The following is an 18,408-nucleotide window of genomic DNA, read 5'->3' on the forward strand; positions in this document are numbered from 1 at the left end:
ACAATAAAAAATAATTAAAAACAAAACAAATGGCTTGAGGCACCGCTTTTCATGGATTGAGCCAGCAGCAGCCCAGCAGTGTCCTAACGGGACCTCAGGGATCCTGTGCAGAGTCAGGGACTTGCAAATGTTATTAGTGCCCCACGGAGGGCAGTTTGACAATAAGCATAAACGTCCATCCCGCATTTACCTTTGACTCACATATGCAGAGAATTACATTTCTGTAATTGGTTACACAAATGTAGGACAGAGGTTGGAAGCAGCCCACAAGTCACTCAGGAAAGGCTTCTGGTAGGCTGAGAAGAGCCCAGGGCTTAACTACACACCAGAGCAGCACAGAGGGCGCACCACGCTTGGTGTGAAAAAAAACATTGGGAAAATAAGAATATACATTCGAGTATGCTTGCATTCCCAAGAATGGAAGAATATATTAAGAAATTAAGTCTGAAATGTTATCTGTGGAGTGGGCTGGGAGAACAGGGCAGAGTAGAGATGGGAACGGGAGTGAGGTTTTACACTCTACCTTTTTATATGGTTTTGAAAACGCTGAAACCCATATTATCAATTCAGCTTCTAAATGAATATGCTATTAGAGAAAATGCAAAGAAAAGGAGGCCATCCTATTTTGTGCATAGTCCAAGCAATGGGAGAGATTTAACTGTCACCTGGTCCAAGCTCATCATTTTATGGACGAGGAAACCAAGGCCAGTGAGGTGACGTGACAGTGAGAAAATACCGTGAGAGCAATGGGACTCCAGGGCTCGACTTCCCCAGCAGGGGAAGTCTGGTCTCAACTTGTCTCCTCAGTCATCTTCCCGGCCTCCTCCTCCTCAGCCTTGCCCTCTGAGGGTGGGGAGCCCACCTGGCCTCACACCAGAGACAAATCGTTGTCAGCACTGGTTTCCTGCCCACATGGCCCTCCCGTGTGGAACCCCTGGCCTGAGGCTGTGGCTTCATGACCTATGTCTGGCCTTTCCATCTCAGGGCCTCTGGCCTGTTTGCAAGCATGTGTCCCAGATGCTGACCTCTGCCAAGGTCATCTCTCTGTTGGCCACTCAGCATGTTCTCACCAGAGGAGCCCGGTCAACACGAGAACATTGCTTTCTGAGTACAAAGGCGAGAACATAGCAGTAATTCTATGACCTTGTGAATGGTCACTGACGGGCTATGAAATCTGACGCACTCTCTGCCATTTTTTACACATCTATCTGGTGGGAGGAGAACGGCTCCTGTCAGCCAATCAGAGCATCTGCGCATTTTGTGAAAAATCAGACTACTGGATCCATATGTGCGCCTTTCTTTACCTATGTCATACTTGAATAAAATGTTTTCTTAGAAGGAGTTTATCCACAAGTTGTTGGTATAAGTCCTCTTAGGGACCGTCTGTCCTATTAGAAATGTCTTACTCCTAGCTTGAATTCTCTACATGCTGTCACAGCCTTCTCAGAGGCAGGATCATTTTTGTTCATGCTTCTTGTTTGTGTGGCCTGCAGGGTCTTGTTTGCAAATGGGAATTGGGTAGAACATAAACCCTTCATAGGCCCCTTATGAAAAGACGACCCTCTTTTTGGGTGTGACGCTGCCCTAGGACCGCAGCACTCTGCTCCTATTGGCAGGAGGTCAGAATTCACGCGAACCTGCAAGCCGTTCCTGCATGAGCATCCCCGGCGTAATCCCCTGGCTCTGCACCCATCAGAGAGCCAAGATTATACAATGGGACGTTTCACCAGGGGAGCAGGAGGAGGGTCTGTGTACTCACATCTGTGAGGTTGACTTGCAGGACAGAGCTGATGTACGTTGGTGTGTACGCCATCTTGATGTAAAAATACCAGTATTCACTGAAGTGAGACACTATAATGGCCCAAAGGGGGAGGGACTTCATCATAGCCTTGATGGGGACAGACCAGTCTGGCACGAAGTCCTGGAAATAATCAGAGAGCATGTCCCGTCGGTCAGAAGAGAAAAGTTTTACGCTACCGCACGCTTCCCCTCTGACACATCCACACAGACACGGCGACACGGCACTGGGGAAGTTGCAGCACCTGCTGAGCCCGTGAATGCACGATGTAGTCCCTCTCGTGGGTGCTGATAAATGGATGGTCCACAGGGTCATCATAAATGAGGAGGAACCAGAGACAAGAGCAGGCACAGCCAAATCCACCTGCAAGAGGACCAGGTGACACTGGACTCGAGTTCTTCTCACTGGCTCTGCCCTGAGAGGGCCCCAGTATCCTGTCCTCCCCGCATCCACAGCCTGTGTGGCCCCATCACAGGTGGGGGTGCGTCCCCTTCACTTGACTTTGGCCTCGGCCACAGAACTGGCTTTGGCCAATGGCATGGGGCAGCTCAGGGCCTCGTATGTTTGCCCCACGTGTTCGAAAACGCCCTTGCTGGTGAGGTGCCAGTCAGCACTCCCCCAGGCTAGCAGAGGAATTAGCAGCAGGATGAATGTGCCCCCAGTCACCCTGACAACCAGAAGATATGAAATGGGATGAACCCTCAACAAGGGAAGTGCCTAACGTTTACGTGTTTGCAGTGTTGGACAACTTAGCATCATGAGTGTGCAGTGGAATTATGATTCGACTAAAAATTCCCTTTTTAGAATCTTAAAAGTCTGAGTTCTCTTCACTGGCTAGCATGTCGTTTATACATTCTTTCACAAGCAGAGAGCAGCTGCCATAGACCAGGCACTATGCTAGATTTTGAGAATATCAGAAAACACAAAAGCACACTTTTGCCATAGAGGAACTTAAAATCAACTGGGGAGGGATGGATTTGAAAACGGCACCATGAGAATGGAGGACGTTCACACTGACACCACACGTGTTTAATGATCTTCCCTTTTGTGTATCCTGCTTGCTGGTTCTGAAAACCACGGGCATAGCATGTCTTTCTCGCAGATTCAGTAATCTTTTAAGCTGCCCTTCTGGAGTTTCCATGACAGAAGCTTTGGAGGTGGATGTGCTAGACTAATCAATCTATATAGATTTTCTTTTCCTAGCAAATTTATAGAGCTGATGTTACAGAAACCCTTGACCTAAGAGTATTATCCTCTAATGAAAATGCCAGTTGGACTTACTGGAATCAGGCAGTTTGTGGATAGGATTTCTGAGAATGTTTCAAAATCAAGCACAAATTCTAGTCGAATGCAGCTGTGCAGATCCCAACCAGGGCTGGGTGAAGGCAAGCGGGGAAGTGGTAGAAATTGCCTCTGGACCACTCCGTGTGTCTTTGGGAACTTTCTGCATATCTCACTGTGTGTTATGTCCATGGCTGAGCCTCTGCCCTGATCCACAGCCTCCACTGCTGACCCACTGCTCCAACTATGATGACGTCACTTCCCACAATTTTCTGGGTATAGTAATAATAAGAGAAATTTAAAAGATTGTATTCAAGAAATAAGCCTACCTAAAAATGTAATCCCACCAAGATAGTGCTTTCAACATCTCATGAGAGAAATGCCTCTGGGGCCCTTTCTGGGTTCCATTTAGAAACACGAGGGAATGTTATAATGCTGTTGAAATCATCAGGTTGTGCTAGCTACACACTCAGGCTACTGGAACACATCATTTTGTAAGATTCAGGACATGACTCACTGTAAACATTATCAACTTTAACTTCAGTTGTATCAACGCCTGCATCTACTGGGATGTGAACTATAGATGACTTGCAGCACAGAAATTGTGCCCAGCATTCTATGTCATAAAACAGAGGTCTAAGATTTGAAAAGCACAAACTCACCAAAGATATAGAAGACATAAGGCCATCCCAGGGTCTGGCAGAGGATCCCGCCAGCCAGGAGAATGACCACGGCCCCCAGCGGTGACCCTAGACAGAAGATGTAAGGAGGCTCTGGGTGAGAGGGTCATGCTTGGGACTCTGTGCTTCCCACAGACAACCCTTCACAAGGGCGAGCTGCACGCCAGCCCCTCGGGGTCCAAATCCTGGCTCTTCCCTCAGCAGCTGTGTGACCCTGGATAAGTTATCAGTTTCCTTGTGTCTCACTTTCCCTTATGTGTGAGTAGAAATAAATATATAGATGAGCTATAAGAAAGCTCTGCGGCCAAAATGAAACCACCATGTGCAAAGCACTTACAAGAGTGCCGTCACACAGCAAGCGCTCCATGGTGAGCAGGAAAGGTGGTGCAGGGCAGGGCTTTGGAGCAGGACACACAGAAGCTGGGGTACAAGCTCTTGCTTCTGTCGAGAGGCCACTGCAGGGTCCCCTTGGACAGTGCACGTAGGTGGTGAGGAAGGTATGAATTACCTGATACAGTGATGCCGATGAGTTGATTCCTTTCCAGGGGGGGAGCCCATTTCACCCAGATTGAATACTGACCTATTGATATCATAACCTGAAAAGAACAAAGGCCCATTACTGGCTCCCTGAGGCAGCTGGGGGCCCTCTGTCCCACTCTTACTTAGAAAACGTCTTGGTACCTGAGCTATGCCTTGCACCGTCCGAAGGACAATGAGCAGGCCCACTCCAGCGTCAGCTGCCAGTGGAATGAAGAGGTTCAGGGCTGAGGAAATAAACATGGCAGCACCGACCAAGTACCTGATTCCAAATATGCCAACCACATAGCCGCCAGGGACTGAAGCCAGCAGCGAGCCGTAGCTGAGGGAGCTGAGGACGACCCCCTGGATTTCAGGACTCCAGTCATACACAGGTGCCTAGGTGACAAGGAGAATCTCACTGCTTGTCTTTGGCTAGAGTTGACCATGTTTATTGTGAACGCTTGAGAGGCAAAAAACAACCAACCGTTCTCTCTTCTTTGACCTCTGTCTGATTCCTCCAATGTACCAATTTCATTAAAAAAAACCACCTAAATGTGCCTACCATACTCTTCCCTGACACAATTTCCCCAGCTATGTAATTAACTAAGGAATTAATATATAAGACAGCCTGTAAAGAAAGAAAACCCATGAAGAAGAGAGCATCTTAGGCAAGGTAAGACGAAATATGTGAAGGAATTAAGTGGACCTAACTCTAACCTCCTCTGTGGTGATTTTCATCATTGTAGGGGAAGAATTTTCATCTAGTAAATGGTACAATCTGTTTGCTCAGTTCTAACTTAGCCCTCGGTTACACCCAGACACTAAGCAAGAGCATCATCTCTTTAGCTACCTCTGTTCTTGTGTAATACAGTTCCCTGAACACAGCAGATACTCTGCGAACAGCCCTTCAGATCAAGCCACTGGAGTCAAAAAAGGGGTCCAGGGTCTCTTTAAACTTACCACTACCTCCGATGCCTGTAGCGTTTCATTCCAGCTGTTTGGGGAGCCAGTGGGCGGCCTTTCTGTGGAGGCGTTGGGCAGGCTCAGCATAGTCGTGCTGTTCACCATTGCTGGGATGGCAATGCTCAAGTTCATTTGTTGGGTCAAAATCGAAAAATTACAGAGCTGCAAGATGAGGGCCATCCAGTATCGGACCAAACAAGAGCCTGAGAGGAGAGGACACGGCAAGTCTTATAATCAGGTTCCCCTCTCCCTGCTTCCTCTCCCAGACAGGAGAGGGAGAAGATGGCAGTCGCTCCGAAGCAGATGCACAGTGAGAGCAAATGTTGCTCTGTTGGGGTCTGGCAGACACTTGTACCCCTGGGAGGTGAGGGGGCTGATAACGCACTGGCAACCATTTCTCAAGCACAGACTTGGAGAATGTGTGGGACCGGCCAGGGCACACACAGAAGCCATCTTCCAGGCAGGGCTCTGGGATGAGCCAATGAGTGGAAATGGAAGAAAGATGGGCAGAAGGACTCGGCTGCAAGTAGTGGTGGTTGGGTATGGAGAAGAAGAGAAGTGGTGGGATGTGGCTCCCAAGTGCCCCACCTGGGCAGCTGGGATGGCTTTCAGGACCTTGGATAATCAGGGAACATGGCAGCTTAATATGTTTGGGGACTGGGAGAAGATCAGACTTGCAAGGTAGGCTAGGCTAGCTTGATACTGTAATCTAGGTACTTAACCTCGAACTTCATCTTGATACTAGAATCTAGGTTTGCACAAAAATTGCCAGTGACCCGTGGGAGCGCTTCTTACCCCTGAGGGTGCGTGGAGATACACGGTTTGACAACTGGAAGGATAGATTAAATCCCAGAGGTAATAGGTGATCACTGACCTCACGGTACGTGGGTGCCCCGTTCCCTGGTTCCTGCCAGGGAGCAAAAGGCCAACGCTGTTTGCTGGTGAGTAGTGAAACTCTCGTTAAGCTCCAGCCGTTGGCAGACAGATCTCCGCCTTTGGCTTAACTTTGGGAGCATTTAGTTGAGACTGTACCCTCCCTCGTGCAGACAAATTTACATTGGGATGTTGATCAATATCATATTGATATGGCCGATGGAATTAAGACGAACTGCCTCATTTACAGTTTGGCTTTCTCCCAGCCGAGAATGGAGGTGCTCCCCAGGTATTCAAGTCCTTTTGTCTGTCCCAAGGTGGGATTGTATACTTATCTTCAGGTAAGTCCCGACATGTTATTTGAAAGTGCTTCTTCTTGTCTCTAGAACAGTTATTTTTCCTATCATTTCCACCTTATGTCTCCCTTGGATTTAGACAAGAAAACTACACACACCCACACACACTATACAAATAATGGGGGGAAAAACCAGATGACTAATTTTGCTGCTTGTAACATTTTTTTCATTCTCCTGGGTAATTTTATTCACTGGCAGTTTCTAAACAATGTCAGGTAGGAAAGGTGAGGGGGTGCCCCTGCCGTACCCATTTACTGGGCATGCTTCCCACGTGACACCATTAAGGTATGCTGCTGCTCGTTGGTGGGACCTGTACTTGTATTAAGTTATTCTATTTCTTTTTCTCATTTTTATGAGATTGCGTGAGTTTTGTAAAATGTATATCAATCCTAGAGTCAGACACCTGGATCTGTTCTATTTCCCGCTGTCCGTTCTTGGGCAAGTTACTGAGCTCTTTGCAGCCTCAGTATTTACCTGTAAAATGACAATAGAGCCTATCTCAAGATGCTGTGATGAGAATTAAGTAAGTTTATGTAAGTTCATTGTTATCAGTAACATGTCACTATCCTTACATTTTTGGAATGATCCCTTCATAACAGGCTGTTTTAATTTTTGCCATGGTAGCTAGTAAAGGAGGCAACTTGGAAGCTTTCCATTTCAATCTGTGAACTGAAATATTGGGTTGTCGGAAAAGTCAGGACTCATTTTTGTAATGAAAAATAGAAAAAAATACATCATGACTTTTCCGACAACCCAATATTTTAGGTGCATGGCTTTTCCTTAATACAATTTTCTAGGGCGGTTTAGATTTATAGAATTGAGTTCCTGTATATCTGACACCCTTTTTTCCTTTTATTAACATCTTGAGAATTCATCTCCAACAGCAGTCCCCAGCTTGGAGTGAAATGGAGACATCACTGCAATACCTCAGTCTAAGGAGTTTGGGGAGGCAGCTTAGTGCTACAAACTTGCCCACAGAAAACCACTTGTAATAGGATGTGAAAGTATGCTGTCCAAGCAGCAGTGAAGCTGGCTTATATAGACATGAGTGCCTGCTCCGGTCCCAGATTGGTCCATTTCTATGCAAATATGGAATCCAAATCTGCACAGTTTGATTGGTCCAAATAGCACCATCCTGATTGGTCAGAATGGAGCTGCTCTGGGGCCGGCCGAGTGGTGCATTGGTTAAGAGCTGGCTTGGGACGCCAGAGGGCCCCGGTTCGGATCCCACATGGGGGCCAGTGACACTGCCCTCCGCAGCTAAGATGCTGAACAACAGCTCAACTTGGAGCTGGGCTGCCATGAGTCGCAGGCAATGGCGTAGGCTGCAACCCCTACTGCAGTGGGTTGCCATGGGCTACCGTGTGTAGCCAGCAGCCAGCGTGAGTGGCCAGCAGCCACCGTGAGCGGCCATCCAGAAGCCAGCGACTGATCTGCCTCACCCAGGAAGAGCGCAATGATGGTGCCAACTTGGGCCAGTGAAGCAACGTCCTCCACAACTAGACTGAAGAACAAAACGACAGCAACTTGTCTGTTCCCCTTCCCCAAATTCCCCAGTGCTGTTCCCATCCCTCAATTTCCCAATAAAAATCTTAAAAAAAAAAAGAATGGAGCTGCTCTGATTGGTCAGTGTAAATGCAAGTGAGACTATAACTGTGCAGCTCTGGAAATCCTCAGTCCTACTGGTTGAATTTCAATTCTTGGGAGCTCTCTAATAAGCGTTGACCCAGTTGGCAGGAGCATAGTGCAAGAGCCTTGGCAGCCCAGTCTGTGGCTTTTTCCTGGATTGCAGCATGCTTGAGAGTTCTCTGTAAACAATGGCTGCTATTGTAGATTCTGGTTAGGAATTTGGGCGTAAGTAACCACAAAGAGTCCTTTATGGCAAGTATGTTCTTCTCAACATTAATCTGGTACATCTGTCACAACATGAGCGAACATCCTCTGATGTATTATTGGTAATGTTTTATTCAGACATTTTTACCTAATGCCTTTTGTCTGTTCCACAATTCTATTCAGGATTCCACAGTACTTTTAATTGTCACATATCTTGGGATCTTCTGACAACTTCTCAGACCTTTTTGTTTGTTTGTTTTTGATGACCTTGACAACTTTGAAGAGTTCCAGTCATATTTTATAGTGTCCCTCAAGAGGGGTTTTTCTGATGTTTTTCTCATGATTAGACTGAGGCAATGTGTTTTTGAGAGGAAGACCATTAGAGGTAAACTGTCATCATCATCACATCGTACGAAGACACATCCTTCAGCACGATTTATCACTGCTGCCATTGGCCTTGATCACCAGGCTAAGGTGGTGTCGGTCAGGTTTCCCACTGTGAATTTCCTGGTTTTTTCTCCCTTTCCATATTGCTCTCTGGAAAAAGTCACACACACAGTCCACACTTGGAGTGAGGAGCTATGCTCCACCTTCTTAAGGCGATATCTACATAAATTACTTGAATTTCTTATGTCAAGGTGCATTGGCATTTTCTGCTCCCTAAAAATCTCACAGGACTTTTCTTGTGAAACTAAAAGGATTTTGTTGTAACAGGGGTAACTTTTTGACAGCTTTTTCCACTTCTTACATATTTTTTGACATTTATACTTATTTAAATTCAACTTTATAAGTTATATTTTCACAGAAAATCATGTACTTTATTGATTTACCCTGTAATAAGACCCCATACATTTTAAATGCTCCTGTCTTCCCCCACATGATTACTTGTATTTAATCTTTCTGCCTGATCAATCTGAGTAGTGATTATGTGTTATATTGCTGTAAATGGCATCTTTTTTTTTTTTTTTTTAAGATTTTTATTGTGGAATTGCGGGGATGGGAACAGTGCTGGGGAATTGAGGGAAGGGGAACAGACAAGTTGCTGTCGTTTTGTTCTTCAGTCTAGTTGTGGAGGACATTGCTTCACTGGCCCAAGTTGGCACCATCATTGCGCTCTTCCCGGGCGAGGCAGATCGGTCGCCGGCTTCTGGACGGCTGCTCACTGCGGCTGCCGGCCGCTCACGCTGGCTGCTGGCTACACACAGTAGCCCATGGCAACCCACTGCCACAGGGGCTGCAGCCCACGCCGTCGCCGGCAACTCACGGCAGCCCAGCTCCAGGTTGAGCTGTTGTTCAGCATCTTAACTGCAGAGGGCAGTGTCACTGGCCCTCATATGTGGGATCCGAACCGGGGCCCTCGGCATCCCAAGCGAGTTCTTAACCATTGCGCCACCCGGCCGGCCCTAAATGGCATCTTCTTTACTAAAGAATCAGCTCTTGTGTATATATAATTATTTTTTTAAAAAGATTTTAATTGGGGAATTGGGGGAGGGGAACAGCGCTGGGGAATTGAGGGAAGGGGAACAGACAAGTTGCTGTCGTTTTGTTCTTCAGTCTAGTTGTGGAGGACATTGCTTCACTGGCCCAAGTTGGCACCATCATTGCGCTCTTCCCGGGCGAGGCAGATCGGTCGCCGGCTTCTGGACGGCTGCTCACTGCGGCTGCTGGCCGCTCACACGGGCTGCTGGCCGCTCACGGTAGCCCATGGCAACCCACTGCAGCAGGGGCTGCAGCCTATGCCATCGCCGGCGACTCACGGCAGCCCAGCTCCAGGTTGAGCTGTTGTTCAGCATCTTAGCTGTGGAGGGCAGTGTCACTGGCCCTCATATGTGGGATCCGAACCGGGGCCCTCTGGCATCCCAAGCCAGCTCTTAACCAATGCGCCACTCGGCCGGCCCCTTGTGTATATTTTTTATTTCAATTTTTTTCATGATTTGAGTTTACATTCTTTCTACACATAAGTTGTCTATTTCAGTTTTCCACATACTTTTCTCAAAATTGTAGACTCAGTGAATTGGATGCTTAATTAAGTTGCTTCATTTATTCCTGTACAGTCTTTGTTTTCTGTCTTTCTTCATACCCATCACCTTTTGATCCACTATCTTGCCCCTCCGCATTTTCCATGACTGTTTCAAACCTCGGCTCTACGTTGCTGATTTGATTTTCTGTAGTGGTAACTTTTCTTATGACTGCTAATTCCATTTTAATTCTGAAGTGACAATTTTTTTCCTCTTTAGTTTCCTTTCTCACCTATATTGGATTGTTCTTTCATATTTTCCTGTTGATTTACTTCTTACACTGTAAGCTTGATTTTTAAAAGTTATTCTTGAGAACTCGAAGAAATTGGAAATAAAATTATTATTCTTCAGTTTTCCTAGATAAAATAAGGACAGGAGTGTAATGTAATGGTTAATTAGATCGCTCTGGTTTGAATCCAGATGACAAGCTTTTGTGCCTGGATGACTTAAATGAGTTACGTAATCCCACTATGCCTGAGTTCTCGCTCATGTAAAATGGAGATGACCTCAGGGGCACCTTCCCTGAAGTATTGTTGGGCGGAGGGGATACTGTGTGAGAATAATAATGATAGCTAACCTTGATATCGTGTTTATTATGTGCCAGGCATGGATCTGAATGGTTTACATACTATAAGTAATTTAATTCTCATGGAAAGCCTATGAGGTAGGTACTATTATTATCATCTCATTTTTACAGATAAGGAAACTGAGACAGAAAGTTTAAGTAACTTGCCTAAGGTCACAGCTCACAAATGGCAAAACAGGGTCAGAAACACAGGCAGTCTGACTTCCAACCCGCTCTTCCCCAATATTGTTTTTACACAGAAATTCTCTATATTACTGATTTGGGGAGAGAGAAAGAGTTGGCATAGGAGAACTTGGCCTAAGGAGAACTTGGCCTAAGGAGAACTTGGCCCAATAGACTCCTAGATATTTTGAAATGGATGAGGTCTTAGGGGTACAAGAGTCAAACTCTTGCATTTTACAGATGAGAAGCTGAGGCAATGGAGTAACATTCATTCCAGGTCAAATGGTTAATAGGTAATTGTGGCGTGAGTGTTAGAATGCACGTATCCTGATACGTCTTCAATGGATAAGATTAGGAGAATCCTCTTTTCCTTAAAACATACTCACTTCCCAGCAGACATCCTGGCTAAAACACTGAACATAGCAAAGCATTCCATCTCCGTTAGTATTTTACTTTTTAAAGGTATTATCATCGTATGAAAAGCTTATATCCTTAAGAAAATTAATGAACAACAGGGCTATAAGTCATTCAGAATTTAGAGTAAAATAAAGTGTTCAACAGTTTTCGTTATGATGCATTATACAAAAGCACAAAGTTGTAATATAGGTGAGAGGAAGGAGGAAAAGCGACTTCTATGATATGGTGTAAAGGAGAAGCATGTTCTCCGTGAAGCAGGTCCAGACCTAATACAAGCTGAGACCGAATGTTCCACCCCAATGTGGAGTCCGAAAAACCAGGGTTGCTTTCCATACTTCCCACTCAGCAACTGCTCTGGGCTTTTCCTTCATCTGTAAGTAATGTCTTGATGCCTACCTAATGCCTTCAAGGTTTCTTACAAGAAATGAAATCATTCTCACTAAAAATTCTGTATAGCCATATAGACTTCTTGGCCATTGGTGGTAGCAAGACGATGTTGTATAGCATCAAAAGGGAGATTGAGGCGACAGGGACCCCGGTTTTATCCCCAACCGGTCCATGCTTTTACCTTTCCTGGAGCTTTGTGTTTGAGCCGCGTTTAAATCACCATCGTTGGAAATACCTGCCTCTGGGGCCTTGGCTTCTGCTGTAGCAGACATGTTGGTTCTCATCGTCCCGCTCCTGGCGTTTACTGACTGAAATAGAAGAGTGTCAGTGTAAATGCAGAGAAAGAGAAGTAGCCTTTATGATATGTGACTCGGCCTCGGCTCTTCTCTCTTGGGATGTGGAGGAAATGCATGGTGGAAAAAGTGCTGGATTCGGGCTTGTCGTCCAGACTCTATCACTAGCCAGCTGTGTGACCTTGGGACGGTCACAGTTATCCTGGGTCTTAGGTTCTGCTTCTCTCAAAAGAGGGATCTGGCCTGCATGGCCTGAAGGGATTGTCATGGTCTCTCCAGCTCTGTGTCCCCATGTCTCTCAACTGAGATCAGTATCAACTGGATGTTAAAACTCGACAACCTTTTTTGAAATTTCATCTGGAAGATTCCAGTGGACTAAATTACCTGAAAAACTGTGTGTTTTAATCATCTAGATATACTAAATAAAATATAGCAAACAACCTTTTAAATACATAGCTCCAAAGATAGTAAGTGATAGCCCCATAGATGTAATGAAAAGTTAGGACAAACTTTATTCAGTGACCCTGGGACTGGGGTGGGTACTTTTAAATAAAGTTTGGAGTTGTGTGCTTTTCATCAAACTGGACCTATTAATTATAACATGAGCTTATCTGGAGGCTGAAAATAACCAATGGGCTTTTTACTCTCTGAAAATAATGAGAAGTTTCGGGCCAAGCAGATGTCAAGGGCAGTGGGTGTGGGGCGGGGTTGCTGGTGAAATAAATTGTTTCTACTTCCTCTCTGTGGAGCAGCACTTCTGTTCATATAATGGCAAATGTCTCTCTGATTCTTTGATGATATTGTTTTTAACCAGAAGTGGAAATGCTCAGCCTGGGCAGGTCCCCACTAGAGCTGGTAAGTGTGACTGCCTGCTTAGTGCAGACTGGCACACAGGCTGCCTCATCCCATCCTCAGAAGCACAAGGGAGGGCCCAGGGGCCCTCCAGCCAGCTCTGGAACTCAGAAATACATCCCAAGTTAAATGGAAATCCAGGTCAGTGCTCATTGTCAACACGGAGTGACTCTGGTGACTGAGAAGAAAGCGTCACACGAAGGGATGGGACATCCTGCTCATCGTATGTGTCCACACCGTAGGGAACTGAGCTGAAGGAAGGGATCCTGAGTCACAAGAATTGGCGACAGGGCTTTCGGGGTAACCTTTCCCAGGGGGTGTACTTGTCAGGACTCTAGTGACCCAGTGCCTGCGAGGTCACTGACCCCTCGTTCACGCACCGCTCCGTAAATATTTGTTGAACACCAATGAATGGAGGCAGTGTCCTGCTCCCCTCGCTCTTCTGCATTTGTGACTGGAGGACTCAGTTCTCACGAAATCGCCCCTCTCTGTCCTCATTATGACAGGGGCCCTGGCTGGTTTCCTGTCCCCGGAAGCCCGGCCTGTGGCTGGGGGCAGCCCCCCCGCCCCCTGGCTTTGTCCTGCTCCCCCTCCACCGCCAACGGCCTCTGCTCTGTGGACTCCAGCAAAGCCTCCAGGAGGGGCACAATATGAAGAGAGAGGAGGGTTTTTGACATTTGCTATGAAGGAGATGAGAACAGCGGTGACAGCAACTGTAACTGGCATCCTGAGAAGAGGGCCACTCCTCACTCCTTCTCCAAGTCGGCTCCACCTGCTTTATGAGAGGTGCAGCCGAGCTGAAACGGGGATGGTGAGGAGGCAGGCTGGGGGGAGTGCGCCCCAGGCGAAGGGGCCCATGCCGCGTGAGCCAGGGTGCTACAGGCTGGTGGGGCCCGGAGTCCCCCCACTGCTGTGTGGGGCATGGGAAGCGGGAGACACAGGCAGAGCCTGTCCTATCCACCTGGGCAAGAGCGAACGGCGTCAGGTGGCTGGTCCTGGTGGTGAGGTCAGGCTGGGGGCCATTTTGGGAGACAGCCAAGAAGAACTGCTACTGAGGTGGATATGGGGACGAGGGGGCATCATCAGATTTAGGGCTGAGCAAAGGAGCGCATGGTGCTGCGCTCCGTGGGGACGGGGAACGAGGGAGAGGGGCAGGTTTCCAGAAGGGAAACAAGAGTATCGTTTGCACATGTGGGTGTCACACGCCTGTGAGACCTGGGGAAGCACTCCGTCTATGGCTGTAGCTTGGGACAGAGGGTCCAGGTAGAAATAGGAATTTGAAAGCCATCAGCCTTATCGAGTTCTTTAGCGACCAGGTGAATGAGGAAGAATAAGCCAAGTAATTGGGCCAGTCATTCTTCTATCAATTTCCTGTCCGTTTCTCAGGCCCGGATGGATTCTGTGTCTATTCCCTTTGTATTACCATACGCCCTGCTCTTCTGCTGTTCACTAGTTCACTGCAGAAGGAGACCTTTCCTGCAGGTGCCAGGTGGGGCTATGAATAGTTCAAATGCCACCCCCAGTGGCCTCAGCACTGGGCATTTCCTTCACGTGAGCAGCAGCTCCTGGCTCTTATTCTTGGCCTCCAATAAAAGTCCTCTGCCCCAAACGCTTCCCTCGTTAACTTTCCCAAAGCCATGAGGGATCTCATGTCTTTTCCCAAGTGTTTCAACGACGCAGAACTTACCGGAAAGGTCTGGTCTGTTCTGATTGCTCTGGTCTTCCAGCCCTGGGCAGGACTCCCTCTGCCAGAACCTAGCATTTGCGTGCAGTCTCACCACAGATGTGATCGGCGCTCTAAAAAAATTATTGTTGGTGGGCCGGCCTAGTGCCTCAGTTGGTTAAGAGCTCGCTCAAGAGTTTGAGTTCTGAGCAACAGCGGTTCGAGTCCTGGCCCGAGCTGAGCAGCCGCTGAGCTACTAACAGGTGGCAGGATGGCTCAGCTAAAAAAAAAAACTAAAAAAAAAATTATTGTTAATGCATCCCACAAAAACAAGCCCAATATTTGGAACTTAAGCTTCAGGTCATCTAGTCTAGTCCCAATATTGGGGTAATATTAGCCCTTGAAAAGTACAGTTTCAAATTTCATGTTTCTGCAATGTAGATGTTAGATCATTCAGACTCGCTCTGCAGCTATTCTTTGGGGTGACTGTTCCCTGGATTTTTGGGGCTCGTTTCTTTTAGGAAAAGGTGACATCCTCTTTCACTTCTCAGAATTGTCTCAGGAAAGATGAATTCTTTTCCCCACCCCGTAATCTCTACCCCAAAACAGCAAATCAAGCTGCTCTCTCTACGGGGAAAAGACCCATTCCCAACATCTCAAAAACAGAATGGTAACAACAGACAGAGCGACGGCTGACCTGAGGCGGGTGGAGCGCGGGGCCCTCATTCCTCTCACATAAGCCCCTCCAAGCTTTACCAAGTTTCCTGATCTCCAGGAGGTAAATGATTACCCCAAACCTTTAGCCCTGTGTTACCAAATGGGAAGGTTCTATTGGCTCAATGGTTTAATTTTTAACTTTACTTTTATTGTTTAATTAACGAGTAGATCAAGCTCATTACACCTTCCTCGTGCTTCAGGCCCAGGTCATTTATATCGTCCCTGATCTTCCATCAGCACCAACGTCCTTTCTCCCAGGAGCCTGACGCCCCACAAACCTTATCTACAGCATGGTCACCTCAGGGAGTCCCTCAGGGTTACTGTGTTCTTCACGAGGTTGGGTATGTCTTGTTTCTTCTTAGTCCTCTCTCCAGCATCCTTCTGTTTAATAGAACCGAGCTTTCCACAGAGTGGAGACTTCGTTAATGTGAATGATGTTTGTGGTTTTCTGATTATTGCCATTTGCACACAGGCCACTGAGGTTTTTCTATGTGAAAACTGACACCCTGTGATTCTGATCCCTTTTGTAACAAAACATTTCACAAGACTCATGCTTGCTTGTGATCTGTTTCCTCACGTTCCGTTCTCAGCCCACTCGCAACTAGAACGCGTGTGGCAAAGCCACCAGCAGCCTCCATACTGGCAAAGCCAGTGGTCACTTCCAGGCCACATCTGTCACTGCCTGACAGCATTCAGCACTTCAACATTTTCGCTGCAACATTTGTCTGTAGTTGAATGATATTTCCATGCAGCTGACTGTGGCGTTCCATTTAATCCACGAGCTCAGTTTTCCAGAAAGGAAGTTTGGGAGAGCAGATGCACACGTGTCAGTCTGTAGAGACGAGACAAGGGCTGGGGTTTCGTGGAGGGGCGGCGACGAGTTAAGAAATCACAAGTACACGTTGCTATATTTTTGTGTTTTTCAAGAATGAATAACAATAGGACATTTTTATACTTGAAAGTAATCGTTTATTTTAATAAAATGTAGCACCTTACCTGTATTTACTTAAAAATATAAATTCTGTAATTATTTTCTGTGGATTTTTGACACATTTTGGAGAACAAACTTGTAATCACTTATCACAGTGAAAAGGTTAATGCCCTGTTCCACGTGGTTGTCACATACCATTCCAGTCTGATTGTCCTCTGAACCTTTTTGCTGAATCCTCATCTTTTCTGTAACCTCTACTGTTGCTGTAGCGAGGACCCTGGCCTTGAACTTCTTCCCTATCTGACTACACTCACTCCCAAGGGAGCCCATCCAGTCCCCTGCCCTTGCCTGCCCTTCCTCGGAGCTCTGGACTTCATGTCCCCAGCTGCCTTCATCTGTGGTTGAGGCTGCATTTCCAGCAAGTTCCCTGCCATCCAGTGAGCTAGGCCTTCCCCAAGAAGGCCTGGGTCTCCTGCTGTTCTTTCAGTCTGTGGTTCCTCTATTTCAAGTGATTTTTATTCTTATTAGCCAACTCCCCCCTTTATCCAGTCCCCTGAGTTAACAATTCTTAATATGAAATGCTCCCTATTCAGATAACTGTGTGGTTTCCCTCTCCGGATTGGATGGACTGGTACAAATGTATACTCGCCTTTGTGCATGTTACTGAATATTGAACCATTTGGATCATAGATTGTCCTCGTGTGCTAATTATTTCATGTTCTCCCAGAGTTGAACTCTAATGAATGTCATAAATAAGTCACTCACTCTGAAAATTTTTGAGCATGTTGTCTTCATTAGGTTTCATCATGTTGTTGTATTTTCTACATAAATAGAAATGAAATGTATTTCTGTGTAATTTATCTGTGGTTCAGTTTTCTCCTATAATTCCTGAAATTTCTCTGCCTCTTTTTGAGCAAAAGAACCCCACAGCTGCTATCCACATACACTGAGATAGATAGGTAGATAGAGCACACAAGTACTTAATTCAAGGAACAATTGACTCTCATAAACTTATTCTCAGCTATCAAATTACATTCTTTCTTCTAATCTTATGTTATTCCTTTTAAAGATCTTTAGACTTTTCTTCACATTACTGCACGTTTTGTTTTCGTTTGTCCCAAATCTCGATAGCTTTTGTATATGTGTGTGATAAATAGTGGGTATATGGAATATATTGTTTTACTTTATAGCCCAATAGTTGAGAGATTTTTTTTTTTCAGTAATATGTTTGGGTTTCTCTTTTCCGTTCTTTCTTTAGATGTTTCTCTGTATACAGTGCCATAAATCAACTGCTTATAAAACTCCTTGACTAATATTCTTGACTATATCACAAAATGTCATCAAATAATGATGGTGAAGCCGACAGTTAACAGTAAACATGGTTAGGCATTGCATCAGCGTCTGGAGAAGCAGGTATGGGCTTTAACTAAGGGTTTCCATCACTTTGGTTGTCAGGTAGCTCATACTCAAAGGTTAAGAAAGAATGTCAGTCATGTCCTGGAGGCCTGCCTGTCAAGCAACTTCAGGAAAGATGTTTAAAGGGCACTGTGCTGGAGATGATAGAGAAATATCTAGTCAAGCACAAATGATAGCTTAAACAATAAGTGTTCACAAGATGTTTAGTTTCTGCTTTTTGCTTAAAAGATAATATCGCTAATGCACAATCATGAGATGTTTTGCAGAATCTTGGTTCTTCAACCCAGTGAGATCACCTGACCACAGTTACAATAAAATATATAAAAATTTCTGGTTTTGCTAAGCACTTGTTAAATGTAATATAGGTAATTATGCGTACTTGCCCTTATAGCAAAATTTGAATTTACCACTTTTGGTGGAGGGTTAGCACAAATATTACATTCAATTTGAAAACAAAAACTAAAATAAAACTAGCTATTAAAATTTTTCAGGAAATTGGGAAAATTTGAAAATAAACTAGGTATTAGGGAATTGTTAATTTTCCTAGGTATGATAATGGTATTACTAGATAATATCCTTTTTTTTTCTTTTAAAGATTTTTTTTTTTTATTGGTGAATTGGGGGGATGGGAACAGTGCTGGGGAATTGGGGGAAGGGGAACAG

The 18,408-nt window shown here is 45.8% G+C and overlaps 1 protein-coding gene across 1 annotated transcript; it reads right to left on the reverse strand.

Moving 5' to 3' along the window:
- Positions 1-39: 39 nt before the first annotated feature.
- Positions 40-14,885, reverse strand: SLC17A4 (solute carrier family 17 member 4). The gene is made up of 8 exons (XM_019633180.1): positions 14,706-14,885; positions 12,055-12,181; positions 5,239-5,444; positions 4,441-4,674; positions 4,268-4,355; positions 3,742-3,828; positions 2,043-2,161; positions 40-1,921 (listed from the first exon to the last, which is right to left on the reverse strand). Exons 1-8 carry the CDS (start codon positions 14,778-14,780, stop codon positions 1,724-1,726), a joined length of 1,134 nt encoding a protein of 377 aa, XP_019488725.1. The 5' UTR covers positions 14,781-14,885; the 3' UTR covers positions 40-1,723.
- Between the last annotated feature and the right edge of the window lie 3,523 nt (positions 14,886-18,408).

This window comes from Hipposideros armiger, unplaced genomic scaffold (assembly GCF_001890085.2).
Source record: "Hipposideros armiger isolate ML-2016 unplaced genomic scaffold, ASM189008v1 scaffold_1256, whole genome shotgun sequence".
Lineage (NCBI taxonomy): Eukaryota > Metazoa > Chordata > Mammalia > Chiroptera > Hipposideridae > Hipposideros > Hipposideros armiger.